We start from the raw sequence: 23586 nt of genomic DNA on the forward strand, positions 1-23586 counted from the left end.
TCCAGTAAGCAATCTTGGCAAATCCTCTCGGACAGCCCCTATCGCATCTGCTTGGCTTCTCATTAACGAGGTTAGCAGTCAGGGTTCTGGCCGTTTCTGAACCCTCACACCCGCCTTGCTTCCCGGTTCCCCTCACCTGGAGTCCCTGGGTGGCTACCCGGTACCCTGTGTCTGTTGATATAGCTGCCTCGTGCCTGTGCCCGTCTCTCCCCAGGGCTGAAGTCATCCCTCTCCCTTTATCTACACGGCCTGGGCTGCTAGATCAGCTCCCTAATTCTCTTCCCCGTAGTCACGTTACTCCCTAGAAATCCACTCTCTCTACTGTATCACTTCTTGCTTGATTCCTTTGGATGACTTTGGATTTAGAGCAAGGCCCGGGTTCTGGAAGGTTCCGTGGAACCCTACAGCTTCTTGCTTCAGCCTGCTCTTTCCCCACACTCCTAGTCTTTGTCTCCCCTTCTATCTTTGGGACCTCTGGTCACTATGCCAGGGTCATGGCTATGGCTACTGGCTTCATCTGACCTCAGACCTTCATCTCCTAAACACAAGTGGATGTGAAGCCCTGGTGTTTTGGTGGTAGCTTTCTCAGAGAATTTAATTGTGTTATTCCATGTTCACACAGGCGAAACAGAAGTTTCCATAACTCTCTTAAGTGTAACTTATGAAAGTAGGAAGTAGCAGAGTGAGATTTGAGCTTGAGCAGTCTGCCACCTCTTAGTGTCCAGGTTGGCTATGGTCACCTTTGCATTTCATTTAAAAAAAAAAAAGTTGTTGTCTAGGTTTGCCTAGGAAAAGGTAGACAAGGATAAAATTATTTAAAAAAAAAAAAACTCAGTGCAGGAAACAAATAGATACTTCCTCTGGAAAAGGATTTATACTGAGAATTAGGTCTCTCATAATATTAATAATCAGGTCTGGAGTCAAAGGTTGCCACCAGATACCTGACTGTCAAGAGCACGCTACTATAATCACGACCCAAAGTAAGGAACTGCTCTGAGGAAAATCGCCCCCTCCGTTCATTTTGCTGAATAGACCAGCCTCACGTGGAAGCACCTTGTCACGAGGGCCAGCCATAATGATGGCCAGAGTTCGAGCCCAGGGATCCAGATGGCAGAAGGAGAGCGCTCACTCCTCCAAGTTGTCTCCATCCCTACTCACATACGTACGCACATGCACACAAAAGAAGAGGCTTAAATTTTAAATACAAAATCAAACCTTTGCGTCTCTGGTTTCTGAAAATAGCAGTCCCATATGCATCAACAGAGTTGGAAAGATGAGCCACACCCCGAGAAAAAGATCTGCAGTCCTGTAACAGAGCGGTGTACACGGAGCAGGTGAATGCTCAGAGTCTGGAGACCAGTGTTGGCAACCTGATGAAATACAGTGGCCCCAGAGAAAAAGAAGATGAAGTAGGAGGGGAGGTATTGGAAAGAAGAGGGAGGGAAGTAAGGGTGGTCAGGGACAGGCTATCTAAGTGATTGTGTGTGTGTGTGTGTGTGTGTGTGTGTGTGTGTGTGTGTGTGAAATCATGTAACAAAAATAAATTATAAAACAACAAAAGCAGCTGGAGATGAGAAGAAAAAGATGAGGAGGAGAAGGAAGAAGGAGGAGGAAGAATAGGGAGAAGAGGAGGAGGAGGGGAAGGGGAAGAAGAAGAAGGAGGAGGAGGAGAAGGAGGAGGAGGAGAAGGAGAAGAAGAAGAAGAAGAAGAAGAAGAAGAAGAAGAAGAAGAAGAAGAAGAAAGAAAGAAAGAAAGAAAGAAAGAAAGAAAGAAAGAAAGAAAGAAAGAAAGAAAGAAAGAAAGAAAGAAAGAAAGAAAGAACGAACCACAGACTGACCAATCCAAACAGGATAAAGGTGAGATGGTGGGGTGGGGGTGGGGAAGTGGCTCAGCCATTTACATAAGCACTTGAAACCCAAGCACGTGGAGCAGTTTCGACCCCTAGAAACCGGTGGAAATACCACAGCCTCCCTGTAATTGCAGCATCAGAAGGCAAAGATGGGATCCCCAGAGCAAGCTGGCTCAGGGAACTCTTGGTTTGATTGAGACTGCCTGCCTCAAGGTAAATCAAAGATGATTCCTGGCATCAGCCTCGGGCCGCCATGTGCTTGTACACACTGAACACACACACACACACCCATGCACATGCAAAAACACGATGCACACTCCACAAACGAATAAAGAAAAGAAGAATAAAAAGACACGAAATGGAAATACACGAAGTGTAGCGCCCAGTAAATCATGTGAATGAACATGTGTTTATTTAATTTGAAGCAGCCTCATGCAGCCAGGCTAACCTCCATCTTGCTACGTAACTGAGAATGACCTTGAACTTTGATCCTCCTGCCTCTACCTCGCAAGTGCTGTGATTACAGGTATGCCTGTCCATGCCTGATTTTATTGGGTTCTTGGGCTCAAAGCTGGGACTTCAGGCATACTAGACAGACCACATTCCCAGTGCCATCCTGTGAAATTACTAATCACTAAAAAATAAGGAACGGACCAAAAATCAAAATGAGATATCATTTTATCCACCAGTAGGCAAGCATCACGTTGGCAAAAACCAAGTGTTGGCACAATGGCTAGGACACGGAGACGTATCTGCACAGATGTTCGGTGGGAGTGTGCTGGGTACATACAGCCTTCCTTGGAGAGGGTAGCTTGGCAGGATGTAAATGTGAAGGCACCATAGGGCAGTGATGTAAGTAATGCAGAGGCACCAAGAATGGAATGTGGTTGCTGTGGCTCACAGAGATGGTGGCATGAAGTCGAATGTCCCCAGACAAAAGCTGCCCAGCCCTTCAGTTCCCTAGTGACAGTGATAGCCAGCCAAGGACACTTGCCAATGCTCCCACGCAGAAGGCTGATTCCTCCAGAGACAGGGAGCTCACAGCCTCCCATTCTTACATGACCTTTATTCTCTCTGGACTCCTCGTGGGGTGTCGACCCCTCCCTCGTACAAGCTGGGCACCCGTTCCACAGCAACCCAGTGCCTGCTTTAGTTTCCAACCGAAAGGTTTAGAGGGACTCTTCCGAGCTTACCATTTTCCTCCAAAAAATGTGCTGCCCCCCGCCAGGACTGTTTTTCCTGCAGGATCAAGATGTAACACCGACCCCAGCCAGCCAACTTCCAGGATGGATCTTAAGAAGAAAGAGGAATCACTTGGCCCCAACCCTGACAATGGGACTGGGACCCACAGGATGTGAGAGCTGACTCCAGCAAGCTATGTTCTGACCTCCACACGAGCACACTGGCCCATGTTCCCTCTCCCTCATTTAACAATTAAAGAAAGAGAGAGAGAGAGAGAGAGAGAGAGAGAGAGAGAGAGAGAGAGAGAGAGAGAAGAGAGAGGAAGGAAGGAAAAAAAGAAAGAAAGAAAGAAAGAAAGAAAGAAAGAAAGAAAGAAAGAAAGAAAGAAAGAAAGAAAGAAAGAAAGAAAGAAAGAAAGAAAGAAAGAAAGAAAAGAACAACTTGGGTAGGTGTGGCGCACGCCTTTAATCCCAGCACTTGGGAGGCAGAGGCTGCTGGATCCTTGTGAATTTGAGGCCAGCCTGGTCTACAGAGTGAGTTCCAGGTCAGCCAAGGCTACACAGTAAGATCCTGTCTCAAAAAGTAAATAAATAAATAGAAATTAAAAAAAAAAAAGAAGAAGAAGAAGCAAGATAGCAAGAAGGTAGTGTTTACGTGTCATCCAATGGAGAGTTGCAGAAATTCCTGGGAGCGTTTCTCCGTAGAACGGTTGGTTCAGCTGTTGTAAGTGGACGTCGAGCATCATCACCCAGATGAGCTCCACCCACAGCTACTGGAACGCGTGTGTACATGTTGGCATTGAAACCTCTGCACACAAAATGTCCCTGAAAGAGGCAGGAGTGGGGTGGGAAGAATAGATGGGTGACCAGGCAGGTGTCAGGGATAAGACATCATGTACACCTTTTAAAATTTGAAAGCAATGAGCATATTTATTCAAGCTAAAAGTCAGGAAGCAAATGAAGAGAAAGAGACAGAGACAGAAAATCAAGAGATGCCTGAATGTACAGCCATCCTAAAATATAGCAATTATTCTGAGGTTGGAAAGTTAGTTAATTTTTCATGCAGTACACATCATTTCATGGATGTTTTCAAACTATAAAATTACATACCTATCATTAAAAAGGCTTTGCTCAGCCGGATGGTGGTGGCGCAGACCTTTAATCCCAGCACTCGAGAGGCAGAGGCAGGTGGATCTCAGTGAGTTTGAGGCCCAGCCTGGTCTACAAAGCAAGTTTCAGGACAGCCAGGGCTGTTACACAGAGAAAAACCCTGTCTAGGAAAAAAAAAAAAAAAAAGGTTCACTTTTTGTTGTTTTCTTTCTGAGACAGAATCTCCCTATTACGTAACTCTGGCTGTCCTCAGACATGGTTTCATTTTTTTTTTTTCAGAGTCTCATTCTGCAGTCCAGGCTGGCCTTGAACTTGTGGTGAGCCTCCAGCCTCGGCTTCCTGGGTGGTGAGATTGCACTACCATTCCTAGCTTTTTGCTTGTTTTTTATGTAGCCCAGGCTGGCTTCAAACTAGTGCTCCTCCTGCCTACGCCTCTTGGGTGTTGAGATGAAAGGGTTGTGCCGTGAGAACAGGCCTGTAAACATGTTTGTTTGTTTGTTTGCTTGCTTGTTTGTAATGGGGAATTGAACTAGGGAAATGGTTCTCTGGGTAAAGCATTTGCTATACAAATGTGAGGAATGGAATTCTCAAAACCCACACGAAACAAGACCCAGTAGTGTGTACCCATAATCCCAATGTTTCCAAGCAAAATGCGAGGTAGAGACAAGAGACTCTCTGGAAGTTCCAGAGCCAGCTAGCCTGGCATATGCAGTGTAGCAATGAACAGACCCTGCCTCAAACCAAGCAGAAGGTGAAGACCGTCACTTTGACTTCTACATGTTCACCATGGCACGTGTGTCCACTCTCACATACATGAACATAGGCAAACACACGTAATTTTTATATATACACAAAGACTTTATAAAAAGCGTGGTTGGAGAGATGGCTCTGTGGTTAAGAGCACAGGCTGCTCTTCCAGAGGACCCAGACTTGATTCCCAGCATTCACATGACTGCTTATAGCCAACCATCTGTAACTCCAGTTCCAGGGCATCCGATACCCTCTTCGGGCCTCCAAGGGCACCAAGCATGCTTGTGGTGCACAAACATACAAGTAGGCAGAAAAAACATGTAGATAATTTTTAAAGCAATCCTAGCCCCCCACCCCCACCCCATGCGCTGTGCTCTTTGACTGTGTTGAGCCCCAGTTTCCAGCCCGGGACCCCATCCCAGGAGTTTTCACGTCTACTTTTGTTCTTTTCCTCCAGCGTTCCTGATGGCGTCGTCAAAAGCGTGCTGTGGCAAACCCTTGAAGCCCTTAACTTCTGCCACAAGCATAACGTAAGTAGCACCTTCCAATATTAGGGAGGTCTCCGTAACAACTCTTCAGATAGAGAGAAAAGAGCGAGCCAGAGGACTAAGATCAGGGCGAACTACACACGGAAGGAAAAACAGTTCACCACTCACGGCCCTGCTCCCATTTCCATGAGACCCAAGCTACAGAGAGCTTGTGAGTTCAAAGTTTGTGCGGGGCTTAGTGTTTCCTTCCACCCCAGAGTTAATGATTCCAAGAATTGTCTGAATTGGGTTAGAATAATTTTCCATCTTTTCTATAGCCTGACCCTTCACGGCACTTGGTTGGGCTTTGTTCGTACTGTAGGGTTTGGGGTGTGTGTGTGTGTGTGTGTGTGTGTGTGTGTGTGTGTGTGTACACATACAGGCGTTCAAGCCAAAGCAAGACATTAATCGTCTTTCCCTGTTGTGTTTTGCCTTATTGCCTTGAGATCAAAAGGCTGCAGGTTTCATTAGGCTAGCCCATCAGCAACCTCTCGGGATCTGCCGGTCTCCACCCACCCCCGGTGCTGGTATTACAGGTGCAGACAACTGTGCCCTGCTTTTTGTTGGGAATCCAGACCCAAGTAGGTCCCGACGCTTACAGAGCAAGCCCTCCAACGCACTGAACTACCTCCCCAGCTTTAGTTTCATCGCTGTTGGTTTTAGATAACCATGTTTGATGTGTAGCGTCACATGCTTCTTACTGTATCAACATCACGAGATGCCGCATGTCTGGTGACCCTGACCTTGGTGATGGTCATCCTGGTTGGTAGGCTCAGGAGTTACTAGTCTGATTGCCCCTCAACCACCCCCCCAACCCCCATTTTCATTTTGCCTGTGAATCTTTCTACCTGATGGTTTCCACATTATTGTCTGGATCCAGAATTCCTGAAGATAAAGAAATGGTCATTTCCCAAGGGTATTATTATCGCTTCTGCGTTGTCCTTGGGATTGCGGCCAAGTATGGTGGTACACACCTGTGATGGTAGTTCTGGGAATGCCAAGGCAGGAGGGTCATGAATTGGAGGAGGACAGCCTAGGTCGTAGCAGGAGACCCTGTCTCAAAAATAACCCGGTACTAATAGTAGTTGGAACTGCATGGAAAGTAGATTACCCTCGTGGACTCTGGCTACTGTAAAATATAGGAAGACAAGTATGGGCTGGGGGTAGAGCGCCTTGGTAGAGCACTTGACTAGCATGCCCGAGACTCTGTGTTCAATCACCATGCTGCAAATAAATAGTCTTTTAAGCCTGGGGATATAGCCCACTGGTAGGATGCGTGGTTGTATGTGCAAAGCAAAAGCACCTGCTAGTTGCAATCCCCTGAACTGAAAAAAAAAAAAATAAGCAAATGAAAATAAGGCAAATGCATGATGACTTCCTTCATGTGTCACTGTTCAGAGTGATGAAGACGTACATGTCTCAGCATCCTCCCTCAGTGAGCAATGTGATCTCGGGTTATCCATGGCTCATATCAATTGGGTGTTTGTGATGCCTACCGTCATTTCTGCACCCATTTTGGGCCAGTGGGAACTCACTCCAATTGGCTCCTGGTGCTTTTGCTAGAATGAGAGATTTTATAAAATATCTCTAGACCTTCTGAGTGGGTACCCAGAGTGCCAAGACACCGATTCGGTGTACCATATGGGCAGTTTTGATGCCAGCAAGACGTCGGCCACGGCAGTCTAGGATCGCTGGAAAAGAAAATTTCAAGATCAGGGAACTGAATGTCTGTACTTAGGGAAGCTCTCTTTAGTTTTACAAAAGCCACTGACGTTTCCATTAGAACAAAGCAAACACCTTCATTTCCTATGGCTGGAAAGGGAGGCTGTTCACAAGCTACATAATCCTAGTCTTCATGCTGCAATTTGTGCCTTCTGATTTTTAGAAAAGACGGTGTTGGATGGAATCAATCTGTTGCTTTCCACCGTACTCCAGGAGACAGAATGTTCACCTAAAGCTGATAATAGAAATAGGCAGTTTTTAATTTTCTTTATGTGTGTGGGTATTTTTGCCTGTGTGTGTCTGTGCACCACGGGCATGCCTAGTGCCTGGAAAGGCCAGAAAAAGGCCTTGGCTCCCCTAGAACTGGAGTTACCGTGGTTGTAGGCCACCACGTGAGTGCTGGGAATTGACCTTGGGTCTTCTGGAAGAGCAACCAGTATTTCTAACCGCGGAGCCATCTCTCCGGCCCTGTTATGGTTTTTGAAGATACAGTTTACCTCGAGTGTTTGTGCTTTTGATCTGTACACCAAGCCCCTCTCTTGAGTACAGATTACTGATGGAGTGTCTGAGGCTGACCCATCTTTTTGCCTCTTCCAGGCTTAGCATGGACCTTTTATATAAAAGGTGCTCAACAAATATCTATTTAGTAACCAGAGAGCTAGGTGGATGGATTATCCAGTCAGCCTTTTTACCTGAGTGTAAGCAAACAATGATTAGAGCTTAACATAATTGGCATTGCATCTCCATTTGGAAGAACATATCCTATACCCCGAGCTTTAAATACCGCAGACTTCTCATGAACAATCTTTAGCCGCTATTAAAAACTGGATCATTTCCAAGTATGATAATCATTGTGGATATGTTCACGATGGGGGTGGTGCATGCCGCAGTGTGCATGTGGAGGCCAGGGAACAGTTCTGTGATGCTGATTCTCCCCCTCCACCATCACATGAATTCCAAGGATGGAACTCAGGTTGCCAGGCATGCAGAGTAAGTTCCTTTACCTGCTGAGCATTCTCACTGGGAGGGTGAGTATAATTTCTAGACAAATTGAACTCCCCCAACTCTTCCAAATATGCTCATTTTCTCATGCTCCTATGTTAGCATCTCAATGTTGTTGAGTTGTTGGTGGTGGTTGTTTTTGTTTTTTTTTTTTTCAACCTCTCAGATCGGCATTATTCAACCTGACCTGTGGTTCATGAATAGCAGTGATTCTTGTTAAAGGCCCCTGGAGTCTCCCATTCTTTACGCTTCTCCATCTCCTATTACAGTTCAAATAGGCACAGTAGAAAGTGAATAAACTCACTGTATTATGTGTGTTCCTTTCTTCCAAAGATCCAGACAGACAGTTTCGATGTGTAACAATTATGGTTTTCATATCTTTGATAATATTTATACTGACATTTAGATAAAGTTTTTCTTTAACTTGACAAGATTCATACATGAAAATTGACAACTTAAATTTTTCTAGGGAAATGAAGGCCATCTTTTTGTTTTTCAAGTGTAAGCAATGAAGCTTTTGTAAGCTACCCATCATCTAAATTAATAGGCACTGTTGACTCATTGTCGTTTTTGATAGCTCGGATAATTAAGCAAATATCATCTTTCAGTGTATTCATCGGGACGTAAAACCCGAAAACATCCTAATCACCAAGCAAGGAATGATCAAGATTTGTGACTTTGGATTCGCACGAATTCTGAGTGAGTACATTTTGTCACCTGCTTCATCATCGAGTCCAGATGACTAGACATCGATGTCATTTGTGTTCTTTCTTAAGCTAATGGGTAGAAGCTAAATGTCTTGTTATTCAAAAAGGGGGGGGGGAATTCTCATGTTAGCCTTTTAGTCAGTTGATAATTTGGCTTTTTTCCATTCAGTTGGAATTTATTGGATGGCATCTTTGCGTGCTTGGCCCCACAGGAGTAGAAAGGAGGCATCGTAAGATGCATTTCTGCTCTGCGGGCACTAATAACCCAAAGAAAACGAGATGAAAGAAAAAGACAAGATGGTTGGCCATAAAGCGCTAGTGAAGGAGCAGATGGTCCCCTGGGGAGAGATAGCAACATGGCTTGAGTGATTGGGAAAGCTCCACAGAGCTGGTGAGGCTGGAAGAGTCAGCTGGAAATTAAAGAGCCACCAGGATTCAGAGAGAGGGCTAAGAGGAAGTACACCATCCCTAGGCAGTGAGGGGCCGGAGGGATCGGGGAGAGGTAGCCATTTCTCCCTCAGTATAGGACTCGGAAGCAGCAGGGACCTGTGTTAGCAACGTGCACTTTCCTGGGGTGGGGTGGGGAGGGTGAGGGGTACGAGCATCCTCTGCATCCCAACGGTACCCAGAGGTGACGGAAGAAGGTTGAAGAAGTTGAAACAAATCTGGCCAAGTGTCCCTGAGGCCACTGTGCTTGGTGGCACAAAACAATGGGGCCCGGATGACAACGCGTCCCTGCCATGGCCGGAAAGAGACACTGGCAAACCGACACGCTCCTAAGCTATGAACTCTGTAATAAGTGCGTTCGTTCCTGGGATGGAAGAGACCGGTTAGCCGTGACGGTCACAGAGCTGTCAGGGACACTAGGACATGCCCAGAGACTGGAGACATGGCTCCATGTAAAGTCCCGCAAGTCTGGGGACTAGAATTGGAATGCCCAGAAGCCACGTAAAAGCTGGACGCGCAGCACGCATTTCTAACCCTACTGTTCCAGGGATGAGATGAGAGGCTAAGATAGGAAAAGCCCCAGAAATTCCCAGGCACGTAGCCTCGAGGAAAACCAGAGGCTGCCTCAAACAAGGAAGGTGAGGGCCAGTCCCTGAGGTTGACCTCTGACCTGCACACTTGTGCTCGCACGTACGCACACAGTACTCAAATACTCATACAGCATACTAGATTTAAAAAGAAAGAAAATGGTGCACGCCTCTGATCCCAGCACTCGGGCAGCAGAGGCAAGCGGATCTCTGTGAGTTCGAGGCCAGCCTGGTCTACAGAGTGAGTTCCAGGACAGGCACCAAAACTATACAGAGAAACCTTGTCCTGAAAAACCAGAAAGAAAGAGAGAGAGAGAGAGAGAGGGAGGGAGGGAGGGAGGGAGGGAGGGAGAGGAGAGAGAGAGAGAGAGAGAGAGAGAGAGAGAGAGAGAGAGAGAGAGAGAAAGAAAGAAAGAAAGAAAGAAAGAAAGAAAGAAAGAAAGAAAGAAAGAAAGAAAGAAAGAAGGAAAGAAAGAAAGAAAGAAAGAAGAAAAATGTTCAAGACACCATAAGCAAAAAAGCTAACCGTATACAGGCAATGTCAGTACAATTACACAGGAAATAAATGTGTAGGACCTGGGCTCAAATGGTAGAGGGCTGGCTTAGCATTCCGGAAGCCCTGCATACACTGGGCATGGAGGAACATTGTTGTAATCCCAGCACTTGAGAAGGTAGAGATGACCTTGAAGGTCATCCTTGACTACTTCGGGAGTTTGAGCCAGCCTGGGCTACACAAGACCTTGTCTAAAAAAAAAAAAAAAAGTTCATATAATTTTCTGAAAGAGCCATGGATAGTCCAGGTTGTTTTCTGTTCTTGCTCCGGGGACTATTGAGTGATGAGCGGCAGCCTCTGGACTGTGAGCTGTCTTTCGTGGTGGTCACGCTGCTGTTTGTCACTGACTAAGGAGAGTCGCCACCCCAGTGTAATAACACATACCTGTAAGTCGTCCAGGGCTTGGCAAGTGAAAGAGGATGATCCAGACTTAGCTACATAATTAAATCTTGTCTCAAGCCGAGAAACGGCGCACGCCTTCAGTCCTGAGTTTAGGAGGTAGAGTGAGTCAGGCAGATCTCTCTATGAGTTTAAGGCCAGCCAGGGCTACATAAGACCCTGCCTCAAACAAACAAAACACATAACTGCCTGGCATGGTGGCTCACCCCTTTAATCCCAGCAATTGGGAGACAGAGACGGGGGATCACAATAAGTAGACCCTGGTCTACTTCGAGAGTTCTAGGACAGATGGGGCTACAAGAAGAGGCCCTTTCTCAAAATGAAAACAAAACAACGAAAACATTTATTTGATGTGTGTGTACCCCACAGAGCACGTGAGGAGGTCACAGAACAACTTGCCAAAGTGGGTTCTCTCCTACTACTGTGTAATTCCCAAGTTTCAAATTCAGGTGGTCGAGGTTGGCGGCAAAGACCTCTACCCATTGGGCTATCTCATCGGGCCCCAGACCTGTTCTTTAAAGGCAGAGGAGTGCCCATCCCCCCATCTCTGCAAGCCACTCTTGTACCAGCTCTTCTTTGTCTGTGGTCCATCTGTGGACTTGGTCCAAGAGCTCGCATGTGACTCTTGTCACCGAAAGGCCCATGGGAACTGTTTCATCCACTCCCCTCCAGCCTCAGAGGGAGAAGAGGTGAGAGTCCCAGGACCTTCCGGCTCACGCAGCATCCTGGGGTTGATTGGATTCCACTCACCTGACAGGGCAGAAGGACATGTCTGACGGGAACGTTTCACCCAGATCTCCATCATCTGTCGGTCATGCAGGAATGACTCACGGGGCAAGGAGTCAAACCAGGGTGTCACCATAGTCCTGAAAAACAGTCACGGGCAGGGAAAGTCAGTGTGAGCAGCCAGCCAGCCAGGAGGCTTCCGTGGTCTCTGTGGCTGCCCCAGTGAACAGCCACAACCCATGATGAGCGTCAAGCAATAGAATGTGGTCACTCCTGGTCCTGGAGGCTCCAGGGGAGGCTCCTTCCTACACCCCAGGCTGTTCTGTTCCTCACCTGGAAACCACTGCCTTCAGCATCTGCTCTAACTCACATGTCTGTCTGTCTGTCTGTCTGTCTGTCTGTCTGTCTCTGTGTCCCTGTAGGGCCACCTTGCAATAATGCCAGTCCTTGGACTGGAGTTATGGCTCGGATGGTTAAATGTTTGCTGTACAATCCTGAGGACCTGAGTCCAATCCCCAGGATCCACGTTAAATGTGTGTGTGTGTGTGTGTGTGTGTGTGTGTGTGTGTGTGTGTGTGTGTGTGTTATATTGTGTGCTTGTTTATAATCTTGGTGCCGGGGAGGCAAAGGCAAGCAGATCCCCGAGGCTCTGCTGGCCGGCCAGCCTACACACAGATTAGGAAATTCCAGGTAAAAGTGAGCGTCTGTCTCGAATCAAGGTAAGGGTTAGGGACGTGGCTGGGATGCTCAAGTGCCCTACCTAGCACACATGAAGTGCTACATAAACAGGTATGCGGCTCACCTCTCATCTCTATACTTGAAGGTAGAGGCAGGGGCATTAGGAGTTCAAAGACAACATGGGATACACGAGACACTGTCTTTAAAAAAGTACTAACCAGGCCCGACCCTGCTTAGTTTCCGAGATCGGGCATGTTCAGGGTGTGAGTTCGAGGCCAGCCTGGGCTACAGAGTGAGTTCCAGGAAAGGTGCAAAGCTACACAGAGAAACCCTGTCTCGAAAAACCAAAAAAAAAAAGGGGGGGGGTGAGTAGGTGTGGGGAACAAGGACCTGAGGAATGATACCTAAGGGGAATCTTTGGCTACATACATGCACGTAAATTCTCTCTCTCTCCACACATATACATACATACACACCAGTCCCTGAATTTAAGACCTACCTCACTGTAACTCAGTAACGTCTGAAAAGACCCTATTTCCACACAAAGTCAAATTCACAGGTATCACAAACTGGGACTTCAAACCTATGTTGGTTTTTTTGTTTGTTTGTTTGTTTGTTTGTTTGTTTTGGAGGACACCGTTTAGTGAAAACCAAGCACCGTGCTGATGATAAATAGAAACAAGTGAGATCTGGCTTGGATTCAGGTGACAGGACAGGAATTCTCACACCTGTCCGGGACGGTTCTCCCATGTTCTCCAGCTAGGGCGCACTCAGTGTTCACTGGGGCCCTGGCCCAGGGAGTGTCTTCTCCGGGCTGAGAGCCACAGAAGCCCTCTGAATGAGCTGCCATACCAGCCGCTCCGGGGAGTGTGGGTCAGAGGCATTCAGGCCAGAATAGACGACATCATCTGATCTGCCTGATGCTCTCCCTCGCAGTTCCAGGAGACGCCTACACGGACTACGTTGCCACCAGGTGGTACCGAGCCCCTGAACTTCTCGTGGGAGACACGAAGTATGGTTCCTCCGTGGACATGTGGGCCGTCGGCTGTGTTTTTGCGGAGCTCCTGACGGGTCAGCCGCTCTGGCCAGGAAAATCAGACGTGGACCAACTTTATTTGATCATCAGGACACTGGGTATGAACTGCATTCTGTGGTCCACGTGTGCCTTCTAGCACCCATGCGATAGATAACGCCACGAGAGCAGGAAGCACATTGCTTCTCAGAGGCTCTGCGGGGAAGGTCTCTGGTCTCTCGGCTGTCGCCGAAGTCCAGTCCTGGCTGAACACACGGGCCAGCCGTGAGTCTGCAGAGGACTTGCCAAGGAAATCCAGTAAGTCTCATATGATTTCCTGATCAGGGCAGCCAACATTTAAAGTGATATTAACGTAATTCATCAGTACAGCACCTTACAAGTTAGGAATTCTCAGTTTTAAGAAAAAACCTTGTGGTCTGGACAGACGGCTCAGGGGTTAGTTAAGAGCTCATACTGCTCTTGCAGAGGACCCAGGTTTGGTTCCCAGCCCCTGTCTCAGGTGGCTCATAACTGCCTGTAACTCCAGCTCCAGGGGCTTCAGCACCTCTGGCCCTGCATTCATGTGCGGAACACCTACCCCCACCCCTAATCCCCAGACATACATATAAGGAAAATAAAGCAACTCCTTTTTTCCATATTAATCTTTTATCATTTTCTTAATAGGTTTTTAATTGAAATAGAATTATGTCACATTTCCCCCTCCCTTTTCTCCCCCCAACCCTTCCCATGCTCCCCCACGCCCAAGGTGACAGCCTCTTTTTCTTTGATTATTATTGTTATATATATATATACATGTATATGTATGTGAATATATGCACATTTATATATGTGTACATACATATAAAACCTACTGAGTCCATTTTTATTATTTGTGTGTATATGGCTTTGTGGCTGACCAGCCTGCCACCAGTAAGGGAGCTCATCCCCGGAAGAGCCTAATTTCCCTTCTCTCAGGAGTCGTGAGCTGCCCATAGTTCGGAGCGGGACCCCGTGAAAATCCCCCTTCCACATTGGTGCATCTGTGGACACTGCTATTGTTTGTTCCAGTCTTGCCATGTCTAGGAAGGACTCTTTCTCTAGAGACTTCCTGGGGCTCTGGCTCTTACCCTCTTCCCACCCCTTCTCCTTGATGTTGCCTGAACCACAGATGTAGGAGCGGCAATGTAGATGTTTCCATGGTAGTGGACTCCCCATGGCCTGTGGGTCTCTGCATTGTGTCCAGCTGTGGTTTTCTGTGATGGTCTCTATTTGCTATAAAGAGGGGCCTTTCGGGTGAGGGGTTGTGGCTGCACTTACCTGTGGGTGTAAGTATAAGATTTGGAATGCAGTAAAGACTTATTGCTGGTCTAGACAAGTGGCTGTAGTGTATTCTTTTCCAAAGCCCATGACCTCACTAGGCCAGGGAAGCTGGTTAGGTTTCCAGTGTCGGATGTGACTTCCTCCCTCTGAATGGGCCTTACGTGCAGTTAGACAGCTGTTGCTTGTCACCAACATGTGGGTACCGCTACTGCACATTTACGAATATCTTGTATGCTGGTAATTGTCCTGGTTAGAGGTGTTGTGGCTGGTTAGGACTAGTTAACTGCTTCTCTCCCTTGGCAGCTTGTACAGTACTTTACATGAGTGAAGTATAAATAATAAAATAAAATAAAATAAACCTGCTAAGGAATTTATATCTGGGGGGGACGGTGTTTTAGATTTTTAGTTTTGTTTTATTTTATTGGATTTTTTTTTTTTCCGAGACAGGGTTTCTCTGTGTAGCCCTGGTTGTCCTGGAACTCACACTATAGACCAGGCTGGCCTCAAATTCACAGAGATCCACCTATCTCTGCCACCCAAGTGCTGGGTTAAGATTTGTTTTATTTTGGCCAGGTGTGATGACACATGCCTTTAATCCCAGCACTCGGGAGGCAGAGGCAGACAGATCTCTGTGAGTTCGAGGCCAGCCTGGTGAGTGCCAGGACAGCCAAGGCTATGTAGAGAGACCCTATCTTAAAAAAAACAAAAATCAAAAACAAAAGGGTTGTTTTATTTTTATTTGTGTGTGTGCACACACGTGCACGTGCATGCACATGCACATGCTCACACTCACAGATATAGAGATGCTCACAGAGACAGAAGAGGCTGCAGAACACCCCTGGAGCTGGAGTGACAGACAGTTGTGAATCTGACCAGTGTTGCTTCTGGGAACTGGACTTGAGTCCTGTAGAAGAGCAGCCAGTGCTCTTAACTGCTGAGCCATCTCTCCAGCCCCAAGTTACATCACTTTTAATTTTACCTATTTTATAAGTGAAACTAAGGTTCCGGAAGCCTCCATGGTTAGCCTGAAGTCATACACCCCCATAAGGTGGAGAATAGAAATAAGATTGGAGAGGTTGGGGTGTGTGTGTGTGTGTGTAAGATGCTGGAGGTGGAACCAGGGTCTCTCAAACATGCTAAGCAAGCCCTCTCCCACCGAGCCCACTTGAAAGCTTGACTCATGAGCTTTGTGTTATTCTCGACAGTCAGAAGTTGCAGTCTCCCGTGGTTGGAAGGGGATCTGACCCAGTGTAGACTACAGAGCCACCCCAGGAGGCTGGATGCAAAGCCATTAATCAATCCCTCATTCCACAGGATGAATACGCCGATTCTTTCCCAGAACTGCTCTGGGCTTTTGCTGGGCAGCTCTTTGCTTTTCTCTCCTCATTCTCCTGGGGAACACGGAAGTGTGGGGCAGAGCATCACTGCGGGTCACCCCTTCTATGTGTGTGTGTGTCTGCTCGGCTCCCCAACTCTTTACACAGACCTGCTTTGACTCCCATTTGTATGACCAGCTAAGGAACCTCTCTCAGCCTCATTTCCTCACCGATCTGGTGGAAATAAAAACCGGCAGTTCTCAGGCTGGGCACGCAGCTCAGTGGTAGGGTGTGCTTGTCAAGCATGCATCCATCCCTAGGTTTGAACTGCAGCCCTGCATGCATCAGGCATGGTGGCCCATGCTTGTGACCCCAGAATTTGGGAAGCAGAGGCAGGAATGTGAAGAGTTCAAGGTCATGCTTGGCTACCTAGTTTGAGGCCAGCCTGGAATAGACAAGCTCCTGATAGCATAGAGAAGCTATCAATTCCGTCCAGCCAGTGTTAGGAAAGGAGATGAAAACCCCAGCCACACTCTCTCACTCAGTCTTACAGGGAGGTGTTTGACAAGGAGGATTGTGTGGAGAGTGGTCCTCGCCAGAGCACAGGGGCCTTTGCACGGGTTCACACTGCCGTGTCTGCAGGGAACACTCGGGCACAGTGTTTCCTTAACACTTCCCATCCTAGGAGATTTTTACGATACTTTATGATTTTCTAGCCCGAGTTATCGTGAGCTGTGTGGTTTGTGTTTTACAGGAAAACTCATCCCAAGACATCAGTCTATCTTTAAAAGTAACCAGTTTTTCCGTGGCATCAGCATACCTGAACCAGAAGACATGGTAAACAGCTCTGGGCTGGATTGTTTATTGTCTGTATTGTTTGTGTAAGCAGATGCGTGTTCCACACGGGTGCTTTGGGGGCTGCTGTTTTCCACACAAAACACGGATGCAAAATCGAAGTAAGTCCGTTTAAAAGGCATAAGCCACGCACAGTGGGACACAACGAAATTCCTAACTATTGGAGATGCTTGATCATTGGAACTCAAGAGCTTGAGGCCAGCCAGCCTGGGCAGTTCTGAGGCCCTGCCTCAAAAACTAGTTCTAAAAATCCAGGCATCATAGCATGGCTATAATCCTAACACTCAGGTCGATTAGCACAAGTTTGATGCCATATGTCAAATTCTGGAACAAGGCAGCCAGAGCTATATAGTAAATCTCTCTGTCTCTGTCTGTCTCTCTGTCTCTGTCTCTCTGTCTCTCTCAGGGACAGAGAGATGCTCAGAGGCTAAGAGCACTTGCTATATAAACAATGAGGACCCAGCACCGATGCAAAAAAAAGGGGTGTGGCTGTGCCAGCAGTGGGAACAGGGGACGCTTGGACACTGGGGCTTGCTGACTGCCAGCCCGACTTAAAAACAGTTCCAGGGTCAGTGATAGACCCTAACTCAAGGAAGAAGGGCAGACGATAGAGAAGGACATGGAGTGTCGTCCTCTGCTCTCCCCACGCACTTATGTGGTGTACCTACCCCCCACCACCACATAATACCAAATACCAAAATAATAATTAATAAAGGTGATGAAGGAAAGTAACCGTTTGCCTGACCTAACTCTTCCACAACTCATGGACAATTAAATTTAAATCATGCGCAGTATCACACAACACCTTGATGTTTTTGGTCAAACACTTAAAGTTAACTTTCCCTGAAATAATTACTTCCTCACAAATAAATAATACTTCAGACAATTTTCTTTATTTTGAAGGTATGTCCTCTCAAGTATTTCCCATCTTATAGGACAAAGCTGAGAACAACAGAAATAAATAAAAAATAAAAACATTTTCCAAGTCAGGCTCAGTGCGCCTATAATCCTAGCACCTGGGAGGCAGTAGCTGCAGGATTATGAGTTCAAGTCCAGCCTGAAACATAGAGGAGACTCTGGGCTACCCACTACCCTCCATAAAAAATAAAAATGAAAAATAAAAAAATAAATAAAAAATAAACACCTTTGTTTCAGAATTTGCGTTTCCTCCTGGAAGTTCATTCTACAAAATCTACTGTACCCTTGCAGTTCTTGATCCATGGACATGTCTGCTCCTAGTCTAGCATGGTCTAGCTCCCTCTATCAGGTCACCTAAGCTCAGGGTTCTGACCCCCCCAAACACCGTGTTGATCTTGGTGTTGTGACACAAGCCTGTAATCCCAGCTCTGGGGAAGCAAGAGGCAGGAGGATGCCACAAGTTGAAGGTCAGCCTGGTCTACATGGTGAGTTTCAGGCCAACCAGGAAGACAGAGAGAGGGAGATTCTGTCTCAGGCCAATACCAACACAAACCATCTCCGTACTGTCTGCCCATTCATCCAGTGGAGGGAAAGACAGAACCTTCAGGAGAGGCATGACCACACACCACCAGGCTGCAGCCAGGGACGCTCAAACATGAGAAACCCGAGAAGCAGAATGGTGCCATGTGCCATGTGATTCAAGTCCATGATGCCATGTGATGCCTCCATTTACCAAAGATTTTCTTTTTAATTTTTTTTTTAATTTTTTGCTATACATAGTTTGTAAGATTTTTCACAAATACAATACAAGGTTAAAGGTTAACTTACAAAGATAAAAGTTTTTTTTTTTTTTAAAAAAAAGAGGGCTGGACAGATGGCTCAGCAGTGAAGGCATGTGTCTCACTTGAGTGCGAGGAAGAGAGTTTGGAGGCCCCCAGGTCCAGATAAAGGCTGGCTAGTCCTGGTGTCCTGCCGATAGTTCTCACCTCAGAAAGTGATTCCTAAGCCAGCGGGCTAGAGAGCCCAGCCATATTGATAAGCCCCGGGTTTGAGAGACCCTGCCTCAGCGAAAAGGTGGAGGACAGTAGGGGACGACTCTTGACCTCTCAACCTTTGCCTCCATGGACACACACATGCACATTCCCCCCTCCACATGCACACACACACATGAAAAAATGGAAAAAGAAAAAGTCACACAAGAATTACTCATGTCACATGTCTACTGTAAAGAATTAGATAACAGCAAATTCACCCCGCTGCTGTCCGGTTTGAAAGGCAGAATGTTGCTATCAACTTTGCGATTTTTCCATTCTCACACCCCGGCTGTTCTGAGAAGCTTCACCTCCCATCGATTGCTGTAGTATTTCTCAGTATGTTCTCAAGAATGCTCAGAGCACCCTCGTTCACATGCCAGGCCCCAACAGCCAACTACTGCGGCAGGATCTCCCGTGGGGTGTTTCATATTTGAAGCGTCCCTGTTCCCTTCCCTCCCAGGACTACTAACACCAAGAGTAATCCACTGCAAAATTAAGAAAGCCACCCTAGTTTTAGATCTCTGAACCTTCATACTGCACTACAAAATTATGTAAAAGCGTCTCTAAAAAAACTTAAAAAGGGTCCTCAAACATATTAAGGGCTTTCTCCCAAGTGTTTTGTTAGACACACCCTGTGGGCGGGGAGATGAATGTTTGCCCAGCATGCACGGGCTGTGAATTTAGCTCCCCGAGACTATGAAATACACACACACACATACATGTACATATTCATTACTTTGTGGTTATGTAACACTGAATCTCTTTGTTTTCCAGGAAACCCTTGAAGAAAAATTCTCGAATGTTCAGCCTGTGGCTTTAAATTTCATGAAGGTATGTGGGAATTAACTATGATTACTGAACCTGGTCATTCTGCACAGAGGTGGGGGAGGGGGGGCTGTGTGGAACACATTGCCCAAGTCGGGAATAATCATTTTAAATGTGAGGAGGAGGAAGAGGAGGAGGAGGAGAAGGAGGGTGATAAAGGCATGGGCATAGGCCTGACGACCTGAGTTCAATTCCTGGAACCCACATAAAGATGGAGAGCACTAACTTCACAGAGATATCCTCTGACCCCACCCCCACCCCGACACGTGTGCCTGCACACACACACACACACACACACACACACACACACACACACACACCCTCTCACAAACAACTTTTAAATTATTTTTTAGAACGAAACAAACCCCACGTTGAACTCTGCCGTTTGTTTCTCAAATCCCGACTTCAGACCTTTTACCAGGTTTGAAGCTGGCTGAGAGGAGTCCTTCTAAGGACTTGTCCGTTTTTAACAGAAACTGTTATTTGAGGAGATGAGGACTCAGGAGCCCTGTCTCCATCAAATCAATATCAGTGCTCAAAAGAATAACCCAGCGCCCAGCAGTGGTGGCACACACCTTTAATCCCAGCACTCGGGAGGCAGAGGCAGGCAGATCTGTGAGTTCGAGGCCAGCCTGGTCTACAGAGTGAGTTCCAGGACAGCCAGGGCTCCACAGAGAAACCCTGTCGTGGAAAAAAAAAAAAATTACTCAAGCAAGACATTGTTCTTGGTCTGAAGCTCCAGCGCATCTCAGGATGGCAGCCTCGTCTTAGATTCTGAAAATGCTCTTTGAATAAACAATGTGTTTAGGGGACTCCATTTCCATGGATTGAAAACCCCACGTAAGAATGTGAATGATATCAGGATGAAAGCGTGATGAATCTGAAAGTGTGGCGGTTAGCTATGATCGCCAACATGATACAGCCTAGAATCACCCAGGGAAGGGGACTCGATGAGGGATTTTCTAGAGTAGGTTGGCCTATGGGCACGTCTGTGGTGGGGGATTATCTTGATTAAATTAGCTGAGGTGGGAAAACCTGCCCACCGTGGGTGGACCCATCCCCTGGGCAGGGGATCCTGGGTTGGGTAAGAGTGGAGAAAGTGAGCTGGGCACTAGCAGAGAGCATTAATTCACCACTTCCTGTTCTTACGGATGTAATACATACTAGCAGCTCCACGTTCCTTGATTTTCTCTTTTTATTTCTTCGATGGCACCAAAACCAATATCTAACATATAAAACACACTTATTACCTATAATTGAAATAAACTAAATAGATGAATACTATTTATTAATAAACCCACATTTTTCAATTCACCAGAGGCTGATGATTGTGTTTGCTTAGTCTTTCTATCTTTGAGCTGATCTTTACCTTTGTGTGTGTGTGTGTGTGTGTGTACATGCCACAACACATATGTGGGGGCCACAGGACAACTTGTGGAAGTTGGTTCTTTCTCCCACTGTGTGGGTTCCTGAGATAGACCCCTGTCACTCTTGGCAGCAAGCACCTTTACCCTCTGAGATATCTCACTCCCCCGCAACATAAGACAAGCTAAGGTATCGTGTAGCCCAGGCTGGCCCCAAACCTCCCTCTCCCGCTTCGGCAGGTGAGGGTAGGACCTGGAACTTGAATTTCTAGCGTGTTCCTGGTGACGCTGATGCCTCCAGACTGGACAAACAACTTCCACTCACGGTGAAAAGATGTCACAGATGAGAGACAGCCCCTGATGGGGGGGGGCTCCCAGTCTTCTCTTAGAAGTCCCAGTGGGAGGTCAGGGAGGGGCCTCCGTGGAGAAGCATTGGCTGTGCAAATGTGAGGACCTGAGTTTGGATCCCCTGAACATAAATGTCAGCGTGCATGGCGGCCTGCCTGTGAGCCCAGCTCCCAAAAGGTAGAGAAGGGGCACTCCGTAGCTGTCTAGGTAGCTAGAGTAGCTGTACTGGCCAGCTTAACGGATAAGGTGGAGAATGATCAAGAGCAACTCCCACCATCAACCTCAGGCCTCCACAGGCACACATGAGCAGGCTTATCTGCACATACATGTATGCCCCTACACATGCACGAGCACACACGCATGCACACATACACACACATGCATGAACACATAGACACACATGCATGCACACACACACATGAACGTCTGAGTGCCGAGAGCATGTCTAGCTGTGATGGAGTTCCAAGGACTCAGCCAGGTATGGTGGCACATGCCTGTAATCCCAGCACTTGGAAAATGGAGACAGGATCAGGAGTTTAACATCACCTTGGTTATATTGCAAGTTCAAGGACAATTTGAGCTACATGATACTCTCTCAAAAAAAAAAAAAAAACTACAACAAACAAGGACTCAATAATTTGATGGTTTATTTATTATTTATTTATTTTCTGGGGGGAGGTGTTTCTGGGTTTTTGTTTGTTTGTTTGTTTGTTTGGTATTTTTGGTGACAGAGGTTCTCGTGGCACAGGCACAGGCTGACCTCAAACTCACGTAGTCGAGGATGATCTTGAACTCCTGATCCTCTCGCCCCCTGAATGCTAAGGTTACAGGCATCCGGTTCATGTTGCTCTGGAGCTCAAACCCAGAACCGCACGTGTGCTCGGCCAGTGCCCTGCCGCCGGCATCCAGCCTGCCGCTTGCCTCCTTAAACCATTTACCTGTTTGTCCATGGGAGTTTGGGATGCCCAGTCACCCCGTCAGCCATCTCTGACACCGACTTCGCTTTGTCTCCCCTCCCGAAGGGCTGTCTGAAGATGAACCCAGACGACAGGCTGACCTGCGCCCAGCTGCTGGACAGCGCCTACTTCGACTCATTTCGAGAGGAGCAAATGAAAAGGAAAGCCCGCAGGAGGCGTCAGCAGGTACCTCGGTTGTTCACCATGTGAAGCAGTCTAGAAACACCCTATCTCCCCCTTTTTCTCCTTTTCAAAGTGAGGCGAGAGGAGCGCCCAGGCTTGGGTTACGGCTGCTCTGACTTAGTTGTTTATCTCAGTAAATATCGGTGATTGCTGGAATAGACATACAACCGCAAAGGACCCAGCTTGTCCCGCAGATCTCATTCTGACCATACATTCCTACAGTTGGGCCTGTCCGTAGGTTTCGCAGGTCAGTCTCAAGTTGGTGGGCTCACATGACCCTCCTGCCTCGGCCTCCCAAGTGGCTGAGAGTCGAGGTGAATAGCACCGTGCTCAGATTGCACTTGAATCAGACATTGCATCCTTTCTGTTACATTGGCGGGATGGATATACAATACAGCCTGCCAGATGGCGTACCTAAACCCTAACAAGGGCACCCTGATCACAACCGCCATTGTGAATTTTGCCATCACTGGGACAGGATCCCAACCCTTTCAGTAGCCTCTAGATCAGTGTTTCTCAACCTGTGAACTGTGACCTCTTCGGAGATTGAACAACCCTTTCATAAGGGTCACCTAAGACCACCAGAAAACACAATTTTGACATTATGATTCACAACAGTAGTAAAATGACAGTTATGAAGTAGCAATGAAAATAATCTTATGGTGGGGGGGGCGGGTCACCACAACATGAGGAACTGTATGAAAGGGTCGCAGCATTAGGAAGGGTGAGAACCACTGGTCTAGAGGATCATCTTTTGCCCAGGAGAGCCACCAAGACAGCCTTTTCTAGGCTTTTCCTAGAAGCCAGGGACAAATTTTTCCAGATCCAAAGGAAGAAGCCGGGCTGGGGGATAGCTCAGTGACGGAGCCCTCGCCTAGCAGCCAAGCTATCGATCATAAAATGGGCAAGTATGACGGAACAAGACGGCAGACTCCCATGAGACACATCGATGCGGCAGAAAATTTCAAAGTTAAAACAAACTTCATGATAGTAGGCTTGTCTTGAAATTTTTTTTCTCCTCATCAGCACCAAAAATAAGTAATATGTAACATAAAAGGTACTTATTATCATTAAAAAAACTAAATAGATGTTATTTATTAATAAATCCACTTGGTAATTTTATCAGTGGCTAACGATGGATACATTTTGTATTTGATTAATCTCCCATCTTTGATCTAATTTTCAGTTGTTTATTTGCTTATTTCCATGTAAACAA

At 46.9% G+C, this 23586-nt stretch overlaps 1 protein-coding gene across 2 annotated transcripts in view; it reads left to right on the forward strand.

The window, feature by feature from the left end:
- Cdkl4 (cyclin dependent kinase like 4) overlaps window positions 1–23586 on the forward strand; it is a 45737-nt gene that overhangs the window by 18533 nt on the left and 3618 nt on the right. For both annotated transcript variants that reach the window (XM_028855223.2, XM_037198016.1), the window contains exons 4-9: window positions 5349–5421; window positions 8751–8841; window positions 13176–13373; window positions 16642–16724; window positions 19469–19525; window positions 22254–22373. In XM_028855223.2, coding sequence (XP_028711056.1) covers window positions 5349–5421; window positions 8751–8841; window positions 13176–13373; window positions 16642–16724; window positions 19469–19525; window positions 22254–22373 — 622 coding nt within the window. The remainder of the gene's footprint in view (window positions 1–5348; window positions 5422–8750; window positions 8842–13175; window positions 13374–16641; window positions 16725–19468; window positions 19526–22253; window positions 22374–23586) is intronic.

This window comes from Peromyscus leucopus, chromosome 22 (assembly GCF_004664715.2).
Source record: "Peromyscus leucopus breed LL Stock chromosome 22, UCI_PerLeu_2.1, whole genome shotgun sequence".
Taxonomy (NCBI): Eukaryota; Metazoa; Chordata; class Mammalia; order Rodentia; family Cricetidae; genus Peromyscus; species Peromyscus leucopus.